This window comes from Cajanus cajan, chromosome 2, assembly GCF_000230855.2.
Source record: "Cajanus cajan strain Asha chromosome 2, NIPB_CcT2T_4, whole genome shotgun sequence".
NCBI lineage: Eukaryota > Viridiplantae > Streptophyta > Magnoliopsida > Fabales > Fabaceae > Cajanus > Cajanus cajan.
This window is the reverse complement of record NC_138518.1, coordinates 57,399,308-57,426,370: the sequence shown is the minus strand read 5'-3', so window position 1 is coordinate 57,426,370 and position 27,063 is coordinate 57,399,308. Positions and strand designations below refer to the sequence as shown.

Genomic DNA, 27,063 nt, shown 5'->3' with positions numbered 1-27,063 from the left:
AAAAATAAATAAAAAAATTGACGGGTACGAGTACAGGTACGAGTATACTCGATACCCGACAAGGATGGAGATAGGGATGAAAATCACATACCCGACAGGTACGGAAACGGGTGACAGGAATGTGTTTGACTTACGAGAACAGGAACGGGTATCATGAAACCCGTACCTGTCCCGTCCCGTTGTCATCCCTAGTTCACTCTTGTGAAATTTGTGTATAGGGTTAGATGTTTAGATAAATAAATAAATGATTTGGATGAATTATCATTTATTAGTGTTATTTATATTTAATTTTTATATTTTAGTAATTGTTTTTAACATAAATTCTTAAGTTACCCTTATTTAAAAAGAAAAGAAAAATGTATTTTTTGGCAATACTTCATAAAAATTCTATTAATATGTGGGAAGAAAAAATTGAAGAGAATATTTAGATAAATAAAAATCCGTCAAATACGTGGTTCACTCTTGTGAACCTTGTGTACACCGTTAGATCTTTAGATAAATAAAAAAATGGTTCGGATGAATTATCATTTACCACTTACCAATGTTATTTGTATTTGATTTTTATGCTTTTAGTAATTGTTTTTAACGTAAATTTCTAAGTTGCCCTCGTTTAAAGAGGAATGAAAAATGTGTTTTTTGGCGATGCTTTGAAGAAACTCTATTGTCATGTGGGAAGAAAAAATTGAAGGGAAACATCTAGATTTGTCATAAGTCGAAAAATAAAAGTAGAAAGCAACAACAATGAGTAGAGATGGATCCCTGTTTGGTATGAACAACTAACTATAAGCATTTCAGTTCACAAATCACTACGCGAGAGAGAGGTTACTCCAAAAGAATAAAAGAAAAGTCTTTAATATGAATCCTCACTAAATCAAACTCCATAAGGCCAAAACCTCGAAATAAAGTCATGGTGTAGAAGAAGAAGAGAGTTACAATGTCTTGACCCATACGTTGAAGTAGCCCATCGTAGTAAGCGCCTCATTTTAAAGCCAATTTGTTTAAGTTTTTTTTTTAAAAAAATTTTGTTTAACTAGTAATTTAATGTGGAATTTACATGATAATTTTTTTTATATTATATTAGTAGGGTTGAGACACTTTGTGTCTTTATTAAAAATAGAATAAAAAATTAAGATTAAGTAATAAATGTATGCTGGTTTAATTAAAGTTCAAGTCTCAAATTTGAAAAAAAAAAATTAAAAAAAATTAATAATAAAAGAGTATAATGATCTAATAAATGTGGAGATCAAATAATTACTAAAAGGATATTCTCTTTATATATTAATTTTTTAGCAAACAAAAATTTCCTTAATTATTCTCTATTTGGACAAAGTTTTTGACAAAAAAACTACTCTAAATGTTAACAATTGTATATATAATAAGAAAACTTTTATTTTAACATATGGAGAAAAGAAAAACACTAGAAGGGGTTGAATAGTATTAATTAAAAATTCAACACTTTTTTTAAATTATGAATTGGTAATGAGAATGTAAGAGAATTGACGAAAAGAAGATTATAAAGTACACAAGATATTTTTAATACTAGTCCATCTCAATCACGAAAATTACGTCCAGTTTTTGATTAACCTGATTGAGTTTAACTATCTTTCATAAATATACAACAAATATTATTTCACAAACCATTTCTAGCTCAACCTAAGTGCTCTTTTACTTACCTTTTCAAGCAACAAGTATTTTTTAAACAATAGTCTCAATAAGTTTCAACAACTAAGTATTCTTTACAACAAAGTCACTTCAGCTTCAATCAATAATACAAAGTTAAAGTTGAAAAATTACTTGTTTAGTCTTATTTTTAATACGTGATACAACCAATTTGAGTACAAAGTTTTTACATAAAAAATTGTAGAGAAAAGATAAACATTAGAAGGGGGTTGAATAGTGTCAATCAAAAACTCGCATTTTTTCAAGTAGTGAAGAAGTAATGCTAACAGTTAACAATGTTGAAGAGAAAGCAGATGAAATAAAAGATATTTTTATATTGGTTTGTCTTAACTATCGAGACTATGTCCAATTCTTAATCCAACCAGATTGAGTTTTACTACCTTAAATAAGATACAAGTATTATTTCATCAAGTCATTTTTTGCTCAAACCTAAGTGTTCTTTGAATTGCATCTTCAAGCAACCTACCCAAGTATTCTTTTCACACAAAGCCTCTTCAAGCTTCAAAATCAAATATTCTTTTACAGTCAAGCCTTTCCAAGCTCAAGCAACAAGTATTCTTTACAAACAAGTCTCTCTAGACTCAAACAACAAGTATTATTTTATAGATAAGCCTCTCCAGGCTCAAACAATAAGTATTCTTTTACAGATAAGCCTCTTTAAGCTCAAACCCAATAACTTACAGTTACTAAGGTTTACAAAGTTGTTTCGTCTTCTTATCAAGACGTGATACAACAAATTAAGTATAAGAGCTTTACAGAAAGAATATGTTTATTACAAAATTAAGTTCTTCTATATGTATATCTCTCCCTATTTTTCTTATCATGTTTTTCTTATTGTGAAGCTTCTTATATAGTAGCCTAGATGAAGATGACAATTGCAAAATCTTGAGGATTCCTCACAAGCTTGTTTCGCCTATCTTTGTTATAGGTTCCTTGATGTGAGAAATGTTCATTGATGCATTAAATGTGTTTCACTTCTTATCTGATCAAGTAAGCTACTTATCATCTTTAAGATACTAAATAGACTATTTATAACGTGTGTCAACAAGGAATAAGTTCTACATCAATTTTTACTAACTTTCTCTGTGATTTATGGGATTCGTTTGTTTCTTGTTTCTGGCATAAAGCATGACTTATTTTTCTTTAATAGATTTGTGAGTTCCAAAGAGTTTTCTTAGTTTGATCTATTAAGGAATCACTGAGACATGCAACAAGTAGTCATTAGTCTTTATAAATGTTAGGCATTTATGACTATATAAAGACAAACAATATGCTTCATCTAATGACACATCATTTGTCTAATGATTTGTGTCTTATGTTTCATCTTATTTGTATTTCTCAAAAACATTTTTTGTTAGAAAAATGTTCCTCTTCCTGTGTTAGGATACACACTTCACTTATCCTTGTTGTAGCAGGTTTGATCCTGGGTCTCGGTCTTCTCATTCCTATCCGGGTAGTCCGATGTGAGGGGGGTTGTGCCTGCAAAGACACTCCAACGCTCAAGTAAGTGCTCGGCGTAATAAATGCGGTAGTTGAAAGTTAGTTACGTACCTCGCTGGGGTCCTATTTATAGTGATTCTTATTGGGCCGCGATTAAGGACTGGGCCCCGGGAAATTAGGGGGCTAATCCGGTGCATTACATAAATTAACCTCTCCATAATTATCCTGGCGTAAATCCGTGACTTGGCCGAGCACACCGACACGTTCCATTCAGATTGTGAGTGGTCGGTGGGCTCGAGTATTCGACCTGGTCGTCCACGGACTCGGGTATTCGGCCTAGTCGGCCACGAACTCGATATTCGGCCTAGTCGGCCACAAATTCGGGTATTCGGCCTACTCGGCCACGAACTCGGGTATTCGGCCTAGTCAGCCACCATACGGTATACAACCCCCGCAGCGTCGAGGATGGGAAAGACGAAGACGTTTTAATTGTATAGGGTTGTGGTTCTCGGTGTGGAATGGCAGATGTTGCTTCCGATCGCTAGTAGTAGTGTGCATGTTCCTAGTGTAGTCGGTTTTGCTAACCTCGGTGGTCGTGGCCGGTTCGAATTTCCATGTGTCAAACGTCCTCCCTAATTGCTAAGCATGTTATGATGAGGTCGGTTGTCTCCGAGGAGAGGTTGTAGGGGCGACTTAAGGAGGCTGAGGCGACGTTGAAGGAGGCATTGACCGCCAATGCAAAGGTCACCGAGTCGGCCGAAGAACTGAAGAGGGCAGCCGACGCCCATAAGAGAGAGGCCGACGACTTGAAGTTGACGGTCCAGAAAATGAAAGCCGAGGCCACCGCTGTAGCTACCGAGATTGCTCGGTTAAATGAGGCCGCTACCAAGTTCGAAGCCGAGGCCACCGAGAAAAATTCTCGACCAGCACGATGCCGGCTTCCAACATGCTATGCGACAGGTCTTCTACTTTTGTGAGGTCCCGGCTAACTTCAATTTTGATGTTAGTCAGGATTTCTACAGTGGAAAGTTCATAAGTTACGCCGAGTTCCCTCAAGGTGCCCTGCCTGACGAAGAGGCCCCACCGGCAAGGGAGGAGGAGCCGATCATTGATGTGGTCGACGATAGGAATCCAGAGGACTCAGCCGCAATGTAAGAGGTTGACTCTCGTGGTAGTAGGTTAAGGTTAGGATTTTTTGCTTGCTTGTAATCAGACCATTAGTGCCTTTTGTGATCGGCCATTGGCGTCGTGGACAAAGATGATTTTTTGTGTAAGTAGCCGTACTGATCGGCCATACTTTAATGAAATATTTTACTTTCCAATTTTTTGTCATATTCATTAACGCCTAGTAATATAAACACAACCGAATGGTATGCTAGGCCGAAGGGGGGTTAAATTCATGTTTATCGCGGATTAATGCTTGGTGTGAGTTCGGCTCAGGAGTGCTCTGCCTAGGCGTGCTCGGCCTCGAAATGTTGGAGTACGTGAGAGTGCTCGGCTTGAGAGTGTTCGACTGAAGCGTGCTCGGCCTCGGAGTCGGATCATGCGATTTGATACGCGGAAGTGTATTTGATCCGCGAGAGTGCTCGTCTTGAGAGTGTTCGGCCGAAGCGTGCTCGGCCTCGGAGTCGGATCATGCGATTTGATACGCGATGTATTTGATCCACGAGAGTGCTCGACTTGAGCGTGTTCGGCCGAAGCGTGCTCGGCCACGGAGTCAGATCATGCGATTTGATACACGAAGTGTATTTGATCTGCGAGAGTGCTCGGCTTGAGAGTGTTCGGCCGAAGCGTGCTCGGTCTCAGAGTCGGATCACGCGATTTGAGACGTGATGTATTTAATCTGCGAGAGTGCTCGGCTTGAGCATGTTCGGCCTAAGCGTGGTCAGCCCCGGAATGTTGGGTCATGCGATTTGATGCGCGAAGTGTGTTGGAGCACGCGAGAGTGCTCGGCTTGAGAGTGTTCGATCGAAGCGTGCTCGGCCTCGGAGTCAGATCATGCGATTTGATACGCGAAGTGTATTTGATCCGCGAGAGTGCTCGTCTTGAGAGTGTTCGGCCGAAGCGTGCTCGGCCTCGAAGTCGGATCATGCGATTTGATACGCGATGTATTTGATCCGCAAGAGTGCTCGGCTTGAGCGTGTTCGGCCGAAGCGTGCTCGGCCTCGGAGTCGGATCATGCGATTTGGTATGAGATGTATTTGATCCGTGAGAGTGCTCGTCTTGAGAGTGTTCGGCCGAAGCGTGCTCGGCCTCGGAGCCGGATCATGCGATTTGATACGCAATGTATTTGATCCGCGAGAGTGCTCGGCTTGAGCGTGTTCGGCCGAAGCGTGCTCGACTTCGGAGTCGGATCATGCGATTTGATATGCGATGTATTTGATCCGCGAGAGTGCTCGGCTTGAGCATGTTCGGCTAAAGCGTGCTCGGCCTTGGAGTCAGATCATGCGATTTGATACACGGTGTATTTGATCCGCGAGAGTGCTCTTCTTGAGAGTGTTCAGCCAAAGCGTGCTCGACCTCAGAGTCGGATCATGCGATTTGATACGCGATGTATTTGATCCGCGAGAGTGCTCGGCTTGAGTGTGTTCGGCCGAAGCGTGCTCGGCCTCGGAGTCGGATCATGCAATTTGATACGCGAAGTGTATTTGATCTGCGAGAGTACTCGGCTTGAGAGTGTTCGGCCGAAGCGTGCTCGGCCTCGGAGTCGGATCACGCGATTTGATACGCGGTGTATTTGATCCGCGAGAGTGCTCGGCTTGAGCGTCTTCGGCCGAAGCGTCCTCGGCCTCGGAGTCGGATCATGCGATTTGATACGCGAAGTGTATTTGATCCGCGAGAGTACTCGGCTTGAGAGTGTTCGGCCGAAGCGTGCTCGGCCTCGGAGTCGGATCACGCAATTTGATACACGGTGTATTTGATCCGCGAGAGTGCTCGACTTGAGAGTATTTGGTCTAAGCGTGCTCAGCCTCGGAGTCAGATTATGCGATTTGATACGCGAAGTGTATTTGATCTGCGAGAGTGCTCGGCTTGAGAGTGTTCGGCCGAAGTGTGCTCGGTCTCGGAGTCGGATCACGCGATTTCGTACGCGATGTATTTAATCTGCGAGAGTGCTCGGCTTGAGCTTGTTCGGCCTAAGCGTGGTCGGCCCCGGAATGTTGGGTCACGCGATTTGATGCGCGAAGTGTGTTGGAGCATGCGAGAGTGCTCGGCTTGAGAGTGTTCGGCCGAAGCATGCTCAGCCTCGGAGTCGGATCACGCGATTTGATACGCGGTGTATTTGATCCGCGAGAGTGCTCGACTTGAGAGTATTCGGTCTAAGCGTGCTCGGCCTCGCCGCGTGTCGTAGTGCTTGGCCTAGGTACATCCTTAGCCGAGGAGGGTACTTGGGAGGGAAACCTGTTGGGCTCGAATATACGTTTTGAGTGATCGGCCGAGGATTGCTCGGCGTCGGCGCATGTTCGTGCGTAGTGCTCGGCCTAGGTACATCCTTAGTCGAGGAGGGTACTTGGGAGGGAAACCTGTCGGGCTCGAGCGCACTTTTTGAGTGATCGGCCGAGTATTGTTCGGCATCGACATATGTGCGTAATGCTCGGCCTAGGTATATCCTTAGCCGAGGAGGGTACTCGGGAGGGAAACCTGTCGGGCTCGAGCGCACTTTTTGAGTGATCGGCCGAGTATTGCTCGACATCGGCAGATGTGCGTAATGCTCGGCCTAGGTACAACCTTAGCCGAGGAGGGTACTCGGGAGGGAAACCTGTCGGGCTCGAGTGCACTTTTTGAGTGATCGACCGAGGATTGCTTGGCGTCGGCGTATGTGCGTAATGCTCGGCCTAGGTACATCCTTAGCCGAGGAGGTTACTCGGGAGGGAAACCTGTCGAGCTCGAGCGTACTTTTTGAGTGATCAGCCGAGGATTACTCGGCGTCGGCGTGTGCGTTATTCGAGATTGGACCTGCATGAGCGCGACCTAAATCTATATATATATATATATATATATATATATATATATATATATTAAAATAAGGAACGACATGACAAATATTTAAAAATGTCTTGTATACATTGTGTAACGTGGTCCTCTTGGGGGACGAGCATTTGAGGGCTCGGCATTCGCCTTTCTCATCGGGTCTCGACCCGGTTCTTTTCGTCCATATCCCTCCTCGGCTCTAGCCTGATTTCTAGTCTCCTCTAATTCTTCCATTTGCATGTACTTCTTGGCTCGGCGTCAGAGATTGTTCATATCACCGGGCGGTTTCTTACACAAGCTATTCACAAATGGCCCCAGCCTGAGGGCAGTGCTCAGCCGATCCATTGCCACGGCTGGGTTAAGGTCGTCGATCTCCATGGCGATCTTGTTGAATCAGTCCATGAAGCTTCTCAAACTTTCCTTCTTCTCCTGATGAACCCCCGCCAATGCTAGTGAGGTCGTCCTGTACGGTTTGCTCGTCGTGAACTGAAGAGCGAATTGGGACGACAGCTCGCTAAACGAGTCAATGGAAGAGCTTGGCAACGCGTGAACCAGCTCAGAGCCCTCCCTTTCAACGATGTGGGGAATATCCGGCACAAGGTCGAGTCATCTTGAGTAGAGAGGGACGCTTGTGTCAGGAAAACGTTCAAGTGCTCCTCGGGGTCGGTGGACCCGTCATAGTTCTCGATCGACATGCTCTTCCAATGGTTTAACAGGGTTGCCTCCATTATCCTTCGGGAGAAGGGGTGTCTCAACTAGTGGGTGGTGGTGTCGATCTTGCCACCAATCAAAGAAGTAACCGGTGTTCGGGTTACATGGTCGGTGGGGGCATGATAGGCCGACTCCTCTAGGAGTGTGGGAGTTGACGGCATGTAGGTTTGGTTTAGACTTTGGAGCTCGGCGTTTTGTCGGCGCAGTTCGGCCAAATCCCTAGCATCGGCTTCTCTCTGTCTTCGGAAGGCTGCCATTTCCTCGCGCAATGCGCGCAAGTCATCGTGGAGGTCGGGCTAGGCTCCGTCGGCGTTCGGCCGGACCTCTTGTATCACAGGCTCTGGTTGTGTCTGAGGCATTCCGTATGGTATCGTTCTTGGTCGGTCATGACGGGATTGTTCTTGGGGTTGGGGATCGGTTGAGTCGATGTCGATGGTCCTTTGCGTGTTACTACCATATCTCGGTCTCAGTTGTAGAGTTAAAAGGGGCTGAAAACGTCTCCTCGGCCCCACGGTGGGCGCCAAATGTTCCTGTGTTAGGATACACACTTCACTTATCCTTGTTGTAGCGGGTCTGATCCTGGGTCTCGGTCTTCTCATTTCTATCCGGGTAGTCCGATGTGAGGGGGGTGTGCCTGCAAAGACACTCCAACACTCAAGTAAGTGCTCGACGTAATAAATGCGGTAGTTGAAAGTTAGTTACGTACCTCGTTGGGGTCCTATTTATAGTGATTTTATTGGGCCGCGATTAAGGACTGGGCCCCGAGAAATTAGGGGGCTAATCTGGTGCATTACATAAATTAACCTCTCCATAATTATCCTGGCGTAAATCCGTGACTTGGCCGAGCACACCGACACGTTCCATTCAGATTGTGAGTGGTCGGTGGGCTCGGGTATTCGACCTGGTCGTCCACGGACTCGGGTATTCGGCTAGTCGACCACGAACTCGGTATTCGGCCTAGTCAGTCACGAACTCGGGTATTCGGCCTAGTCGGCCACGAACTCGGGTATTCGGCCTAGTCAGCCACCATACGGTATACAACCCCTGGCGTAAATTCGTGACTTGGCCGAGCACACCGACACGTTCCATTCAGATTGTGAGTGGTCGGCGGGCTCGGGTATTCGACCTGGTCGTCCACGGACTCGGGTATTCAGCCTAGTCGGCCACGAACTCGGTATTCAGCCTAGTCAGCCACGAACTCGGGTATTCGGCCTAGACGGCCACGAACTCGGTATTCGGCCTTATCGGCCACGAACTCGGGTATTCGGCCTAGTCGGCCACGAACTCGGGTATTCAGCCTAGTCAGCCACCATACGGTATAGTTCCATTTGTGATCATTAAAATTTTGAAAGCTTCAGCAATCCAAGATCATTTTTTTTACTTAACAAGAATGAATAGAATTTTTTCAATATATTTTTATCCTTTTTCTTTTTAAGTCTCCAAGATTCTTTATATAGTTGTTTCATAAAGATGACCATTGCAATTCCTTGAGCTTCTCTCACAGGCTTGCTTTGTCTTTCTTCGTCTTTCTTCCTTGTAAAAAGAAGTGTTTGTTGGTGTATTAAATGCATTTCACCAAATTATCACTTATTATCTAAGCAAGAAGGCTACTATCACCTTTAATATATAAAATGGGAGGAATTGTTGCATGCGACAGTTGACAATGACTTTATTCAAGACTTCACACATTTTGAGATATCTACTTATCCTTTCACTGAAAAAAAAAAACATATCTCCAATTTTTTCTGAAGTTCGAGTACTAAAGAAACTTTTATTCATTCGACTTGTTAATGAATAATATAGACAAATATGATTTAGTTATCAGACATCCTAAATGATATACATATTCAATACATTTGCCTTAGACAGACAAAGTAATTCATTTGAGAGACTATACATCATCAAAACCAATTGTCTATTTGGATTCCTCGTAATATGTGATTTGAAAAACATTTCTTTAACAAAAAGTCTAAGTTTATTAGCATTAAAACTTATGTTCTAAGAGATCTAAGATCATCTTTTGATCTAACAATCTCCCCTTTTTTGATGATGACAAACATATTTTTGAAAAGAATAAGTTTCTAAGTGTATCAGATTTAGTCGATTTTGATTCTAAGACGAATAAGCAATATATCAAAGCAAAAGGATTTTATGACATGTTAAGACAAACTATATATCTTTTTCACACAGTCAACCAGAGCAAAAGTAAAGCATATATATCAAAGCATATGTTTTACTCAAGGAAAAAAATTGTTAAAGCATGAGTAGAGTAAAATTATTAGGGCATAAATAAATATCAGGGCATAGCTTCAAAAATTATCAGAGAAAAAAAAAATAATTCAAGTGTTTTGTATAATCCCCTTGAGATGGAGCATAAATAAAATATATAAGTTCAAAAACTGAATACTACTCCCCATTTTAGTACTAGAAAAAGTTGCGACCAAAGTAACATATCAGAGCCACTAGTCCAGGGATGACTCATCATTAAAGCTAACTTCCAGATAGAGTTTGTTAAGCAACTTTTAATATTTCCCGTTAGAGTGATGTTGTTGAAAAATAGATTGTTGGAGTGTTGTGACTAGTTTAGTGCCCAATATGTTCAGTTTCAAGACTATCTCTAGCACTTTAGAGATTTCAACAAAAGAAAGTGGTGACACTTGCTCTTCCTATGTAGTAGAGGGAGATGCAACATGAGCAAAGGTAGGGGCAATATATGTATACATGAAACACATATTTATAAATAATAATAAAATGAAAATAAAAAAGATATGAATAAACATAATGGCAGCATGGTTGGTAGAGAGCATTGTGAGCAGAAGACTTGGTAGATAAATGTATTGGAGATTGAAGAACGTCACGTCCCATGGTGATGATGGGTAATCTTTGTTAACTCTAAAGGCTCTAGACTGATGAGCTCTAACATAACTCAAATACCTTATGTACTTGACATGTATGGCATGTTTTTCTTTCCCTTTGCAAATGAAATGCTACACATCCTTGAGTCTTGACTTGACTTGAAAGAATTTGGTCCAGGCTCAATTTGACATAGTCTTTTAGGTGTACCAAACATGATGGAAAGGTTGTAAGATGTACCTTCAAACCTAGTTCCATGGTGACCTATGTTTGACAAGTTTCTTCATGCTTAAAGTTGAGTTGTTTAAATATCTCCATGGTTTGGTCATTTGGACAATGTGAACCAGTCATATCAAAGGGCTAGATCTCTAACACTTCTTCAATGCGAGGATAGAAAGCAACCATACACCCTTCTTTATGGCAGAGCTATAAGTACTCCTCTATGTTGTAGTAAGATGATCTTCGAGGAGCATCGCTTACAAGGATGAAGTTTGGACTATTATCCTCATATGTAATCTCCTCTATCAAATGCTCCATATCTACAAAGGCAAAACATGTTGCTTCATGGGCCTTGCTATGTGGAATCATCTAGGCATAGTCTACCAGACTTCTTAGGTCTAACTCTACCAATGATATGACCATATTTAGTAGTTCAACCTCAATTGCACTAGAATAGTAGAGAGTGGTGCAATGGCATTGGTTGTTCCAACAGTCTCTTCTTCAATTAGCGAGACTTCTTCAATACCTGTTCATTCAACAAATTATTCTACATATGGAATGATAGTTTCAACAGACGATGTAGATGGTGCTGGTGAGATTTCTTGGGCTTGAAGGGTGTTGAAGGAACTCCAGAAACATTTTTAGCAACAATAAATGCTCTGGTATGTAATGATCGTAGAGTTAAAGGAAGAAGGGAGGAAGAATACATGGCTACAAAAGCCTTTATGGTGAGAGGATGTTGAGCTTTCTTCATTGTCCTAGGATGTTGCATGTCGTATGTCACCTTAGAGAATGCCTTACGCACAAAAACAGTTTTGTGGCCCTCCATTGGCAAGTCTCCCAACATTTATTCCAGCTCCGGTTCTTGTTGCTTTTTAGTAGCTTCAACAATAGATGCTTAAAGTGCTTCTTACAAGAGTCATTCTTCCTTAATGACCATCTTGGCCCTCTTCAGTTGCATTTGTTTCTCTTCTTGCTATGAGAGACGCTTTGCATATTTCAAACCTTGGTCCTCGTGAAGCTTCATCTTGGGCATAGGGAGCCCATGCACTAGACAAGGTCTTTTGGATTTTGGAGGTTAGGGAGCTTCTAAGGTCAGTCTAGGTGGATAAGAAAAAGTGGTTTATGGTTGTGAAAGATAAAATGAAATAGGTTTACCATTAGAGTCTGATGATGAGTCATGTATAGTGATGGAATATGGTGTTTAGTGAGATTGAATGATTTTTATTTTCTGTTTTTGGTGGGAAGGTAGGTGTTTGGGTTTGTGTTTGGCTTAATGGTGTTGGTAGGGCTTGTTGTGGTGTAGATGTTTGGACATGTTAGGTGGTGGATAGGGGTGGGAATAGGTCAAGCTTGACCTTTTTAAAGCTTGGCATGACCTACTAGCATATTTAAAAACCTACTTTGCAATTAGTTTATTTAAAAGTCTATTTTGCATTGACAATGTTAAATAAGTCAATAAATTTAATTTTAAATAAGTCAACCATTATATTTTTAAATATATTACGAGTCTTTGTTTAATTTGCATGATGAATCTTTTTTAATTTGCATGATAAAAAATATACTCTATGATTATTAAAATTTAGAGTTTAAAGTAAAAAATAAAAAATTAATTAAGGTACAACTCATGCATACTTATGTATACTAACGTAGACTCATGCACAAACTATAATGAAGAAGATAATCATACAAATAAAAAAAAACTTTCTAAATATTTTCATTTGGATGCATTAAAAAAAGAAGAGAACCTTGATGTGTAGGTTGGAATTATTGGATCGTCAAAGGAGTTTGTACCCCTTCTCAAGTGCCATGCTAATTATAAAAGGGTGCAAGAAGAGTACAGAAAGATACTTGCGTAAGAAGAATTAATGTACCAAAGCCCCGTTCCAAATAGATGGTTTTTGGGCGATTGAAATACAAAAAACATCCATACTCTTACAACTATTTCAATAGACGAAAAATAAATATGATCTCTTATAGAATGAGGAAGGTATATAGGTATTTGATCACCAAAAGTTGGAGGAGCTAGTTACTAACTTCTATAAAAAGCTTTATTTTGAGGAAGAGAATCATTTGAGATTTTGTTTGTCTAATGTCTATCCTGTGTTAGATGATGATGATATCATGATTTGGATAGGTAGGTTTCATATGTGGAAACTTATCAAACGATCAAGTATTTAGGAAGCTTCAAGGCACCATGCCTAGATAGATTCCAAGCACTACTTTTTCAAAATCAATTGGAGGTGGTTTGTCAAGATTCTTATAGGTTTATATGTAGTATTATGTTGAATTTATTAAAATAAGAGATAATATATTTGTAATATAGTTCAACTAGATAACTCATTATATTTTTTAAAATGTGATTTTTGTAATTGAATTATTTGAAAAAATAGGATTTGATAAAGTAAGATAACTTGAGAATTAGAAATGGGATTTAAAATATGTTTATCTTGAATAATTAATAAGTAATAATTAATTAATTATAATTTTTGAAATTTTTGAAACCAGTTTAGGCTTAAATGTGATTGATCAAATGTTTCTTTGGGTGATATTAAAGCAAAAAAAAATGACTTAAGATGCCATTACATTTTTTCTAAGTAAGATTTGTTGACATAGATAACAAAATCTAGATGGGAGTGAATTAACTTAGTACAAAAAAAATTTGTCCAATGGATCTTTAAAAACTTCTAATGAAGACCATAATGAATCTTTTTAGACTTTATTGATCTAACATGTCATAAACAACAATCAAATATCTATTATTTACTAATCTTAAATGTGGGAAGCAATATCATAGTAATAAATAAGGTATCTAAAGAGATAAGAGACAATGATTTTATATTGATTCACTATCTACCACTAAGAATCGCATCCAATTTCCCAACTAACCACTAAGATTCTATAAATCTTGAATATCTCTTACAATGGTTCCAGTTCGGAACAAGACTATTCAAGAAAATGCTACTAAAACCCCATTAGTAGACTTTGAACTTGCTTCTTGGTCACACCAACAAAATTTTGCAAGTGCTTCAAACTTTCCATGGATGTTCCATACACCTTTTACACCAAAGGAATGAAAAAGAAAACACTAGAAAAATGCAAATGTTCCAACTTGCGTTGCTCTTTTACCTTGAGATCTTAATCTTCTTTGAAAAATTTTATTTTCCTAAGGTAGATGGTTTATTGTGATGTCACGAAAATACTCTTTTTCAGATATCTAAAACTTTGAAAAATAATTTTTGACTTGTTTTACAAATGAGAGGTTCAAAAGTATTTATAACAAAATTTTCATGACAACATGTAATTGATTACATCTATATGGTAAACGATTATATCTATATGATAATTGATTACTACGAGTTTTTAATTCTTTTAGACTAGTAGAAACAATAGTTGTAATAGATTATACATTTCTTGTAATCAATTAAAACAAGATGTCATATTTTCACAAACACACCGTGTAATCAATTGATTTTTTTGTGATCAATTAAAACATGAGACCTCATATTTTTATATAACCTATCAAGTCTTTGTAATTGAAAGCAATTTCCTCGTAATCAAATAACATAGGAAGAACATTATTTTTCCAAAATGAAGAAAGTCTTTGTAATTGATTAAAATATTTGAAAATATAATAAAAAGTAAGCGATTCCAGATTTTTGTAATCAATTAAAACATAACGGTTGGTTTATCTAGTAAAACATTTTTTCCCTATGTAATAAATTACATAAATATAGTAATTGATTACCCTATTTTAAATACTCTTCTATTTTCATCCTTATGTTGTACTTGACTTATTTTAATTTTGAAAATCAACTTATCACTTGTGATTATTTTTTTTTTATATCAATGTAGTAAATCCTATGCTAATTCATTCAATCAATTACACTTTACCTATTAACCAATCCAAGTCTAAAGGAAACATTTTACAATAAGAAAGAAATGACAAAGATAAAAGTAATTTTACAATCCTCATTCCCTATTTCTTTATGCATCATCATTGCTAACAAGATTTGCTAAATTGTAAATAGCTAGGTTATGTATTACATTATACTTAGCTACAGGCAACACAAAACTTCTATGAGGAAAACAACTATATTTTTTTTACTTTTTCTTTCATTTTAAAATTTTTACATTTAATTGCTAAAGAGTGAAAAATACACCATCATTGAACAACAAAATTCCCTTCTACTCATTAAAATGTACCAAATTATAACATGTTTTACAGACTTTCATCTAATCAAGTAGAGCCACATCGATGAGCCATTGCATTTTTTTAAGTGGTGAAGCATATTTATAATAATATACATACACAAGATCTCATTGGCATGCACATTTTTTTGAATCATTTCTCCTTTCAAAAGTTGCTTGTGAACTTAACCATATGGATTTCTAAATGTCTTCAAAAGGTTAGGAATATCGTAAGCAAGCATGTCATCCACTGTTTGTATCATTTTTTTGTTCAATTTCTCAAACTTGTCAATGTTGTAACCACTCAAGATCTCCTTAAAATGTTCAACATTTGGGAAGTCACCAGGTGGTAGATGATACTCTTTTTGTACCTGTTTCAAATTTGAATTACACATAAGCATTTTGATTTTCTAGCATTATCATAGTTTATACAAATATAAATGCATGTGATTGAAAGAATATAGAGTCAAAAGTCATACCTTTACGAACTCAGCATCTAAATTATCTATGAGTCGTTGTTGAGCTTTAGCTTTGCCTATCATAGCAGGCATTTGCTTTTTAAGATGACTGATGATATAAGCATGTATCCTTGCAGCTCGGGCTCGTTTTACGAATTCATTGATCTACAATGTAAATAGATGATATCTTAATTATGAAAAGAAATAACTTTAATAAATAAAACATAATTAATTATTAACTTGATACTAAAATTCAAGAGATCATATAATAGCCTATGATAACAGTTATAAAATTAATAACAAAACAAAAAGTAAGATTATATTGTATGAAACTTTTGTATGCATGATATGACATTAGTACTGCTAAGAATGTTAGTTTTATGCCAAAATAATATTTCCTTCAAATACATTAAAAATAAAGTTTGTAAAAAAAACTTCACACTCTCAAATATAAAAAATGATTCCTTGTGTTTATATTTTCATCAAATTAATTTTTAATTTTAAATGATAAACTTCAAAATAGTTCTCAATGAAAAGTTTTGCTAGAATATATGAATATTAAAGCACAAGTAATCATAATTTAGTTGAAACAATAAATTATATATGATAAAAAAATAATGTAATTAAAAGCTTACTTTACGATCACAAGCTTTTTTTGGTATATCTTTCAAATCTGAAAGAAGGTCCTCTTGTTCTTTTTGGAAGAGCTCATTACCAAGTGGACCACTAACAGAATCATTTATAGACTTGTCGTTGAAGGAGCTGCCAAAATAAAATTAATATAAAAAAAAGACAATCCCATATAATAACCAAGGCAAAGAAAATGAAATCATATCTAAATTACACAAAAATGTGTACAATGTATAGTAAAATCAAAAGAAAAAGTCCTTCTAATTAGCATAAATAATAAAACTTCATGATATGCCAAAAACTAAACTCAAAAAATGTAAATGCAAAAAAAAAAAGCAAATAGAAATCAATTCTTCTTGTTAGAGACAATTTTTTTAAGATTGACAATCATACGCATACAACTAATGTAAGTAGTGTACCCAATATATACTCGCATGACTTCGGGAACATTTAACACTTTCCCAAGTGACCACATCAATGCACCATATATTCTCATTAACTGCAACATTAGATTACACAGATATACAAGTTAGGGTTTTTGTTTAAGAATGTTACAATAAATTTGTCAAGAACAAATAATGAGTAACGTAAGTCTTTACTTGTTGAGTGTCAACTTGGTCTGCCTTGTTCAAAACCACTCGAATTTTGTCATCATGTCCCTTAAGGGATGATATCACACGTTTGAACTCATCACTAACATCAAGTTTGTGAGGATCAAATAGAAGAAGTATTAAATCACATTTAGCGGCAAACCAAGATGTTACACCTGTAAAATCATATTGTCTTTGTGTCCTTTGCTTTTCTCCAGATAAAACTCCAGGGCTATCAACAAATGTAATGTGATCCAATAGCTTCGAAAAATTGATTTAAAAAGTAGGTAAGCTTCACGTGTTTTAAAGGGAAAATCTCTTAATTTTGTTTTAATTTGATGCAAAAAAACTTACAGGATGAGGCATTTGAGAACACTCAAATTTGGATAAAAATGCTGAGCCATAAGTTGTAAGGCCTGAAAATGGCATATCTGCTTGGACAGCAATAGTATTGCCAGGAATGCTTCTTTCATCTGGTCCAGACTATGTAAATAAAACAACCATAAGTCCTTTAAAACCACCACAACAACCAATTTTCGTAAATAACCATCATTTCAAGATATCAATCTCAACACTAATGTTAATGTGCAAACTATGTACCATACACTTATCACAAAGTGCCTAATAATCTTATTAGCAGCCTTAGCATTTTAATTTATCAACTCAGTAAATAATTAGTAAGTTTAACAGTATATATTTCAAATATTTTTATTTCAAAATATAATATCTTTGAAACAAAATTATATTCAAGATCAAGGACTTAAATGTATGCCTACAAAAAATTTCATGAAATAATTTTAAAATATATATCCTTCTCTAAGTTCTCTTTTATCATGGAGTTTTCACTACATTGCATGGAAAACACACACACGTATTCTTCTTATTCTTCTAACAAATAACACGAGACAATGTAAAAATTTATTCCCTAAAAAGAAAACTCTTTAAGGAAAAAGATATTCCTAACAACATTTTCATATTCACAAGTCAAAAACTTATATGCACAATAAATCTTCTTTTTCTTACATCCTACTTAGTATCTCTAAGTTTTACTATTTCTCAATCTACCATTGTAATACATTTATAGACTTTAATTATAATAATAAGTTTCCACATTCTATTTGAACATACAATTATGCATCATAATTTTCACTTTAATTTAGAATGGTCATACCAAGTTTGCGATCACTAACTAAAGCTTTAAAAATACAAAAAAAAAAACAAATTATTGTTTTCATCAACAATAATAAATTATTAAAAATATGTTATTGTGTAAGAATCAATAAAATTTAATATGTAAATTCAAAAATAGGAGACCTATGAAGTCTTGAGATATTCAAATTCATATTAGTAGTAATGTAGATTAACTATTTTAATACATACCATTACAGCAACAAACCTATCAGTTGTTGGCTCTGGTCCAATATGAGCTCCTAGTGACATTTATTAAAAAAGAAAAATCAATAAAATATATTACACAACAAGTGTGAGCAATACCACATATATATTACACGTATTAAAGTTGATGTTGGAGAATCACTTGCCTGGATAATTACTTTTAAGCATATGTTTAATAAATGTTGTTTTCCCAGTTGAGTATTGGCCCAAAAGCAGAACCATAGGTTTGGCATCAAAGTCACTATTTGTCTATAAAGAGTAAGGAATAACAATCAATAAAAAACTTAATTACACATTGTTAAGAATATAAAAATCATAGTAACTACACGATTTACTAAAAAAAAAGGTTACATGCAATGATATAATAAATGTCCCTATAAATCAATATATATAGACATAAATCTATTTAACATAAAGTTACACACAATTTTAATGTTTATTTTAAATAATATTTAATAACATATATTGTGTGTTACTATAGTCTATACATACATTTTTAACAATATACTAACATACATTGTATCTATAGTATATGTAAAAGTATTTTTTAGTGATGTATCACTATTAAGTATGTATTACTTCATGATTTTTTTTGTGGTGATTGGATAAAAAAATGGATTTGAATCTATAGTAGTTAGTTATATTTCTCAATTAAATAAAACAAATAAAGTCACCCACTTACCAATATAGGAGAAACAAAATCATTATAGCGATAAGCAACTTCTAACGGTTTCAACTTTTGAAGGTAAAGTCTCTTTAAACCATCTATAATTGATGTCACTGATGAAGCTGACACCTATGAACACATGCATAATAAGGAAGTAGCAAAACCAAATTAAAACATTTACAAAAATATTTTTAAACAAATAAGACGAGTGTGAGAAAAGAAAACATATTAGTCCAAAATAAAGTATATACAATTCTTTGTTGATACATCGAATCTTTTTTGTTAATTATAAAAAAAAATCTAGAAATGATTTGTGTTGCTTACATAGATATAAGTACAATGACACCAATGATTTTAGTCCTCCACTAACAAACCTTAACCCAAAGTAAATGAAGCATGAACATTTCAAAAAAAATTCCTATTGTCATGTCAATTTTCAATATTGATATCTTTTAGCTCAATTCAAAAGCAATCATAAAATAACTAACTAAAGTTCAAAATAAATTTTAAAGCTCTCATACCAAGTAAAAATTGCAACAATATAATACGCAATTCATAGATCAAATAAATCATTTAATTGATTCCTCTAGATATTCGTCAATGTGACATGTTAGGTTCTAAATATTTATATAAAAATATTAAAAATAAAAGATAGTAAAAATGAACATGATTAAGCTATTATATATATTCTAAAACTTGAAAAATATGAAGATTTTTTTTTTAAAAATATTATCCTTATCATTCTCAAATCATACTAATGCAAAATGTGCACAAACACATATGCTAATAGTAGAAAATGACTTACTTTTTTTACTGATTTTGTAGAAAACCAATAACTTGCAGGTGATGGTTGAGGACTAACTGTATGATTACTGGTGAATAAATTTAGAATCTCAAGACAAAAAAAGAAAAGAAATATAAATTTCCTTAGTCAATAAAGTGAGCATATATTACCACTTAATTCTTTATCTTTTTGTTTGCGTTTTTTCTTCTGCACACATAAAACCAAGTATTAATAACTCTTTTCAATAAATGAATACAAAGTATTGACATATAAAAAATAAAAAATAAAAACTTACAGCAAGTTGTGCATCCAAACCTTCCATTTGGGGTGGTTTTACAATTTCCATAACTAAAATAAATAAATTAATATATGTTATATAGCTTCTACAAAAAACACTATAACTAGCAACAAAAATGTGCGTTGTAAAATCTTTAAATGATACAGAAAATACAATTATTAAACCAAATAATAGAAAAACAAACATAATTGTGTATAACATACCTTCACTATCTAGCAAGTCATGTGTTATTGAGTATCCAGATTGTCCTAAAGAAATGAGCTATAATTCAAATGAATTAGATTTTGTTAATTTATGAGAATCATGCTTAAAAAAACACACTTTCTTAAAAATAAATGTGTTTTTTTTACTTGCATAGCTATGACAAATTCTTTGAAACCAAGATATCCTTCTCGTCTTGAATCTGCAATGGCCCATACCTTATTTTGGTAAAAGACGCAACAAAGCAATACTTTAGTTATAACAAAAAAAAGATTAAGAAAAAAATTATAAAAAATATCAAACTTGACAATTATAAATAATCCATCCATAATTTATACCTAATCATATACAATAGAGACAAATGGCAACATAACAGACTAGATATGATGATTTTTTTTAAGAGTTCATAATTGATTGGCTACTGATAAAATAATTATCACTAGTTAACAAAATATTGTACCTTAACCTTAATTGGCAAATACATTTTTCTTATTTATATCTACACCTTGCTCCAATGCACAAAATAGATCAAATAGAAAACCTGTTTTAGGTCTTGTCGAGACAAGTTTGACATGGTAAAAAACTTGATAGCTTCATTCCCCGTAAAACGACCATCCCCATCTAAAGACATCCAAATGAATAACATTACTTACAAAAGAGTAATTTATACAAACAACTTTATTTTGCATAAAAAACACATAAAGGGATGAAGGAGATAATTAATAATAAAATCTTAATCACCATTTTATACACAAGAACAAAAATTTTAACATTTTATTTTTATGTACATTTGTCTTTTTTCTTTGTAAAAGAGATTGGAATGGAATCAATCCCTTGAAAAATTGTGAATGCAAATATATCCTAAAATTAATACCCCATAAATTTCAACTTTCATAAAAGGATAACAAGGATTACAAATTTGTTTGAAAGAACAACCTGCATCTGCATAATTGAACCACTCTTGATAAAGTGTTTGATTCTCTTTGGAACTTGAGTCGAACGGTACTATGGCAAGTTCCATGATGTGAATAATAAAGCAATTTTTTCCCTTTTACAATTTGGGGTAAGAGAGAAAGAGGGGCTACAGATGCATGCAGAGGGTTGGTTACATGAGAGGGGATTCCATTGGTGTTGAAAACTAGAATTGGCACAAATTTGGGGCTTTTATATTGGTAATGTTGATGTTTATGTTGACCATCAAAATATAACGTGTTGAAAATCAAGAGTTTAAATTTTCGTTAATAACTAGAGATGAATGCGATAAAAAAGGGAATAGTGTTGGTGTTTTCTTAAAATTAGAAATGGGAACCACATCACCACTAGAAACAAGGTTTAAACATGCATTGTGTGACACCCAATCATAATGACACTTATCCCAATATTCATTTGATTTTATTATTACCCTCGTCCCTTATTATAAGACCCTTTCAACTAAATTACATCCTTTATGAAAATTAGTTAATTTAGTTAATAATATTAAAATTATCAAAATAATTTTCCAAAATTACCCTTAACTTCTCTTTTGACCTAATCATTTTCCACTTAATTAATTAATATTTTGAAAAAAGAGATATCTGTGTGTCTATTTATCTTCTCAAATCCTAATAAGAGAAAGAAGGTTTTTATCTAATTAATTTTAAGCATTTATTATCTTTATTTAAAAAAATTGTTAATTAAATAAGGGTGTTTAAAGAATATATAATTAATATAACTTATAATTAAAAATAAATCTTATATAAAGGAACAGGTAAAAAAGTGAAAAGAGTCTTATATATAGAGACAAATGTAGTATTTAATTATAAATGTGAGTAATTTTTTTTTCCATTTGACTTAATTGCACTTTGTGCTCCAAACTCTCACATTTTTAGCCAATTTTATCCCTATGTTCTTTTCTTGTGGATTTTGCCATCAAACTTTTAAATTTTAGCAATTTGTTTCCTTCCATTAATTGTCAGTCAAAATACTAACGAAGTGTTAATACGACATGCTTGACGTGGATAATATGAATGGCATAGCATGTCTAATAGAGGCTTAATTGCACTATGTCCTCAAACTTTTTCTTTTGGGAAAATTTTGCCACTAAATAATTTTTCTTGCAATTTATGCCTTTAAACTTTTAGATTTTGATTATTTGTTTCCTCCCATTAATTGTCCATCAAGATATTAACATAATGCTCTTCATTTGTGCCATTGTAATGAGTTTATACTTTGTGTTTATAAAACGATGGATTCTATATGTAGAAGCTCACATATTGAACTAAGAAGATTACAAGTCTTGTATTCATTCTTTAAGAGTGATATTAGGGTGCCTTTTGCATATAACAATACTTGTACCAAATAGTAAGGTAGCTAGTTGCTTCTTAAGGTGTTAGAGGACAAAAAGAATTGTAAATAATTCAAAAGGAAAAAACTCAATGATTGATAAACTAATCTGACAAAAATCATACATGAAACTAAATATTGTTAGTTGCTACCATGTGATAAACACACTTGATGAACTAATTGTATATCGTATATTTAAAATAATTCTCATCATTCATACTCTATTTATGTAATCATGCAACATTTTTCTAACATTATGACAAAAATAAATCAATGAGTTTTTTCTTCTCCATCAAGGTTCTTTTTTTCTAGACATTTCTTGTCCTTTCTCACCTGTTTATTATATGTCAAAAAAAAAATAGGGCCAAACATTTACTTTTATTCAATTCCAAATTTAGACATCACTTTACATTTGATTATTAAAATAAAAATAATTTTATTGAGCTTTTAAAGCTTTTAGCTAGTTATAATGAAAAAGTTTGCAAAGTATCTTAGAAAATACTCCCTCAAAATTCCATATACACAACTCCTAAAATTCAAAAGGAGATTTGTGCAAATCATTAGGTAACATTTAATATGAAATAAGCACATAGAAGATATAATTTTTTTTCTTATCCTTTTTGTATTGGGCATAATTGGTATCCTTAATTAATGAAAGTTATTTTTTGGCTGGTAAAATAAAAAATTTTATTAGAAAATAAATTACTAATGTCAAATTTTATTATTTGTTGATGAAGCTCAACAACATAAGACAAAGAGAGAACAAATGCCTATTATTTTGAAATATCATTATTTGATGGTTTACTCAAACAAAAATTTGTTTCATTATATTGCAACATAGCCCAATATAATGAGCAATTAACCTATGTCAAATATCATTTGTAGCAATCAGAAAAACCCAATCACCAAAAATTAATTATATTACAACAAAACCTGATAAGCAAACAAGAAATTGTCATTACAAAAATCAACCCATGTCATTACATTCCTTCTCTAACTCGGCAATATCTTCATGAAAGAAATCATTTTTTGATGTCCGAATATGCACCTTTCCTCAATTTCTCTTGCTTTGTTTTCATCATTTTTCGTGAATATTTTCTTTTCACTTTTCAATAATCTTACAAAACTAATTTATATAATATACTAAAAATAGTTATATTGTAAGATTTTTATTTTGGTAACATCACAACTTTTCAAAGTATGTCATGAAAATTAATTTTTGGACAAGTAATTTGTTAAAAAAAAAAAAAAAAGTTAAACACCAAAAACAAATGGGTGCGAAGAAAAAAAATAGGGCTGGTGATAAACACACCTCCATTGTTATATAAATACGCCCCTTTTTTTTTAAATATATGAAATCCTTAAATTACCCTTATTTACACCTCTCTTTTTCTTTTTTCCTCTGTGCACCTCTCTTCTTCTTCCTCCTCTGCACGCACACCTCTCTTCTTCTTTCTTCTCTGCACACCTCTCTTCTTTTTCCTCCCTGCACCTCTCTTCTTTTTTTTACACCTCTCTTCTCAAAAATTTTATTATTCCAGAAAATTCTTTTCATAATAAAAACTTGATTATTCCAGAAAGTACTTTCTGCAACAAATTTTTCCTATTATTCCCCTTTTCTGCAACAAGAATATAAGCAAGTTAGACACATTGCTTTCAACCCAGTGTTGAGATAACAACTTCATTATCTTTCCTTATTGTTCAAATGACTATGTGGGTCTGCTTTTTCTCATTACCCTCGGCTGTAACATTTGACTTTTTAGGCGCAATGTGGGCCGTTTGTGAGATTTTCCCTCCAAATCATAAGGTTCTCTGCAAGTTTTTTTTTCTGTATTTTTAATTTATTTTATTGGATGTTGGTTTTCTGCTTGATTGGCGGTGGTCGAAGTAGTGTTGGAAGCTTCGTTTATTCAATAATGTAATTGTTTTTCATTCATGGGGTATTCTTGAAATATACCAAAAATTAAATGCCAACTTGTTGTTATGTATGACCTCAAGCAATTTCCGTCTACTTATGTTTTTAATTCGGAATAATGGATCCTGGGTCTACTGCTCCAGGTTTACAGATTGGCACAAGTTTGAAAAAAAGAAGAAGAGAGGTGTGCGGAGGAGAAAGAAGAAGAGAGGTGTGCGTGCGGAGAAGGAAGAAGAAGAGAGGTGCAAATAAGGATAATTTAAGGATTTCATATATTTAAAAAAAAAAAAAGGGTGTATTTACATAAAAATGGAGGTGTGTTTATCACCAGCCAAAAAATAGTGGTGTAATTGGGCCGAAAGCCCAAATGATTCGGACAGTGAGAGCCCAATAAAAACAAAAGAAAAAGAACGAAACGGTAACGCTTGTTCTTTTTCTTCTCTCCCGTTTTTCAGTTTCTCATGTTTTTTTTTCTTCGTTAGATCTCATCTTTCACTCACCGGCGAGTCCATCTCGCCCCACCGTCGACCGAAGCTCCGGCCACCGCCTTTTGTTCCCTCACTTCCTCTCTCTTCTTCACAGGTCCCTTCTCGATTCTCTCTCTCTCTTTCTCTCGATCTGTTAAAATTTCAACTTAGATCTTCAGATTTCGTACCCATTTCGCGCTTCTTCATATTCATTTTAAAGCTCTCTCTTTTAGGGCTGATTTTCTCACTTAAGCTTTGTTACGCGGATTTCCCCAATTTTTCGCCAGATGCTGTTTTTCCAAAGAACTTGTTTTCATTCTCATTTTTTAGGGTGTTTGGTGCTTTTAATTGTGCGAATTTCTTGCGGTTTTGTAATCATTCATCGATCATGATTCGCACGAATCTTCTTTTCACTTTTCCCAATGTGAAATTCGGTGAAATTTTGTGTATAATTAAAAACCTTTGCCGGGTTTTCTGTTTTTCATCTGCTTGTGAATAATAGGGTTTTACTTTTGGGTATGATGTTCTTGTTGATGGGTTCATAACTATGTAAAGTAAATTGTTGTTTGAGACTTGAGTAAGTTGTTTACTTGGAAAATGTTATATATTTATTTATTTCTGTATGATGTATTGAATCTTTCGCTTATGCTTTCGTTGACCCTTCGATATTTTTTATTTACGATTTGTTATGCCTTTTTAACATTTGAAGTGACTAGTTAACAAAGGGTTTAGTTTAGTTTAGTTTAATTTAGGTTGGTTTGTTTCATTTGCAAATGGTTGTTTGTAACTAACTGTTTGCTATATGCTGTGTGTGTTGATTGCAGAAATATGCCTTCTCAAAAGGTTGAAACGGGTCATCAAGACACGGTCCATGATGTTGCGATGGATTACTATGGTAAGAGGCTGGCCACGGCATCATCGGATCACACAATTAAGATAATTGGGGTGAGCAACACGGCCTCTCAGCATCTAGCAACTTTGACTGGTCACCAAGGACCTGTTTGGCAAGTGGCGTGGGCTCACCCTAAGTTCGGTTCTCTACTTGCTTCGTGTTCCTTTGACGGGCGCGTCATTGTTTGGAAGGAGGGTAACCCAAATGAATGGACTCAAGCTCATGTGTTTGATGACCACAAGTCATCTGTGAATTCAGTTGCTTGGGCGCCGCATGAGTTGGGTCTCTGCTTGGCTTGTGGCTCATCTGATGGGAATATATCTGTTTTCACTGTAAGAACAGACGGTGGCTGGGACACAGCGAGGATTGATCAAGCTCACCCAGTTGGTGTTACTTCGGTGTCATGGGCACCCTCAATGGCACCCGGTGCCCTTGTCGGTGCAGGATTGCTTGATCCTGTACAGAAGCTGTGCTCTGCTGGTTGTGATAACACTGTGAAGGTATGGAAGCTCACCAATGGAACCTGGAAGATGGACTGCTTCCCTGCTCTTAATATGCACACAGATTGGGTTCGAGATGTTGCTTGGGCACCGAATTTAGGGCTTCCTAAATCCACCATCGCTAGTGCATCACAGGACGGTAAAGTGATTATATGGACCGTGGCAAAAGAGGGGGATCAGTGGGAAGGCAAGGTTTTGAATGATTTCAAGACACCTGTTTGGAGGGTCTCATGGTCATTGACAGGAAACATACTGGCTGTGGCTGATGGGAACAACAATGTGACATTGTGGAAGGAAGCAGTAGATGGGGAATGGCAACAGGTGTCAACAGTGGAGCCGTAGAATGTCATTTTTCAGGATTAATTTGAAAATGGTTAGAGTTTTCGTTTTGAAATATAGTTGACATCTTGTTTCTTTGCATATTATACAGTTGATTAATTGTGCTTCATAATACATTAGTTTCTCGACGTTTGTGATCCATTGAGTATTTTGTGCGTGAAAGAATGAAGTTGATTAGTTTGAGTTGTTTTAAGATCAGAAGAATGTTTTGCAAGTATATAATGTGATAATATCTTCTATTCTGGGAGTTGCATAAATCAATGGCTGTTGCATCTAATTTGGTTGCTCGTGTGATTAATCAATCACCATTAGTGTGTAATCCCATGGAGAATTTGGTTTTTAACCAAGCCTAATAATATCACATGATCCATGTAATCATACTTAGCTGGTGGGATTAGGGTATTTTTATTGTTGTTGCCAGTGGATATCAAGGTAAAAATCATATCTTCTATTTACAATATATATGGCTAATCTATATCTTCTATATCTATAAAAGGAATATATTTTGGTAATCACTCTTTTGATTTTCACTTTTTAGTGGA

At 35.3% G+C, this 27,063-nt stretch overlaps 2 protein-coding genes across 2 annotated transcripts; one reads left to right on the top strand and one right to left on the bottom strand.

Annotated features, from left to right (window-relative positions):
- Positions 1-15,040: 15,040 nt before the first annotated feature.
- Positions 15,041-21,238, bottom strand: LOC109811322 (EH domain-containing protein 1). The gene is made up of 16 exons (XM_020375026.3): positions 21,023-21,238; positions 20,628-20,707; positions 20,236-20,304; positions 20,089-20,146; positions 19,883-19,935; positions 19,758-19,794; positions 19,609-19,664; positions 18,819-18,932; positions 18,283-18,385; positions 18,122-18,171; positions 17,096-17,224; positions 16,751-17,002; positions 16,571-16,650; positions 16,157-16,283; positions 15,543-15,686; positions 15,041-15,434 (listed from the first exon to the last, which is right to left on the bottom strand). The coding sequence occupies exons 1-16, from the start codon at positions 21,105-21,107 to the stop codon at positions 15,249-15,251; spliced, it is 1,623 nt and encodes a 540-aa protein (XP_020230615.1). The 5' UTR covers positions 21,108-21,238; the 3' UTR covers positions 15,041-15,248.
- A 3,504-nt stretch (positions 21,239-24,742) lies between these two features.
- Positions 24,743-26,714, top strand: LOC109811265 (protein transport protein SEC13 homolog B). The gene is made up of 2 exons (XM_020374954.3): positions 24,743-24,905; positions 25,615-26,714. Exon 2 carries the CDS (start codon positions 25,619-25,621, stop codon positions 26,522-26,524), a length of 906 nt encoding a protein of 301 aa, XP_020230543.1. The 5' UTR covers positions 24,743-24,905; positions 25,615-25,618; the 3' UTR covers positions 26,525-26,714.
- Positions 26,715-27,063: the final 349 nt, after the last annotated feature.

Excerpts from the sequence above, each read along its gene's own strand:
- LOC109811322 (XM_020375026.3), bottom strand. The coding sequence starts at position 21,107 with ATGGAACTTGCCATAGTACCGTTCGACTCAAGTTCCAAAGAGAATCAA. Across the intron at positions 20,147-20,235 it reads AATTTGTCATAGCTATGCAA|CTCATTTCTTTAGGACAATC; the intron begins GTAAAAAAAACA and ends TTTGAATTATAG. Across the intron at positions 19,665-19,757 it reads AAAAGATAAAGAATTAAGTG|TTAGTCCTCAACCATCACCT; the intron begins GTAATATATGCT and ends GTAATCATACAG.
- LOC109811265 (XM_020374954.3), top strand. The coding sequence starts at position 25,619 with ATGCCTTCTCAAAAGGTTGAAACGGGTCATCAAGACACGGTCCATGAT.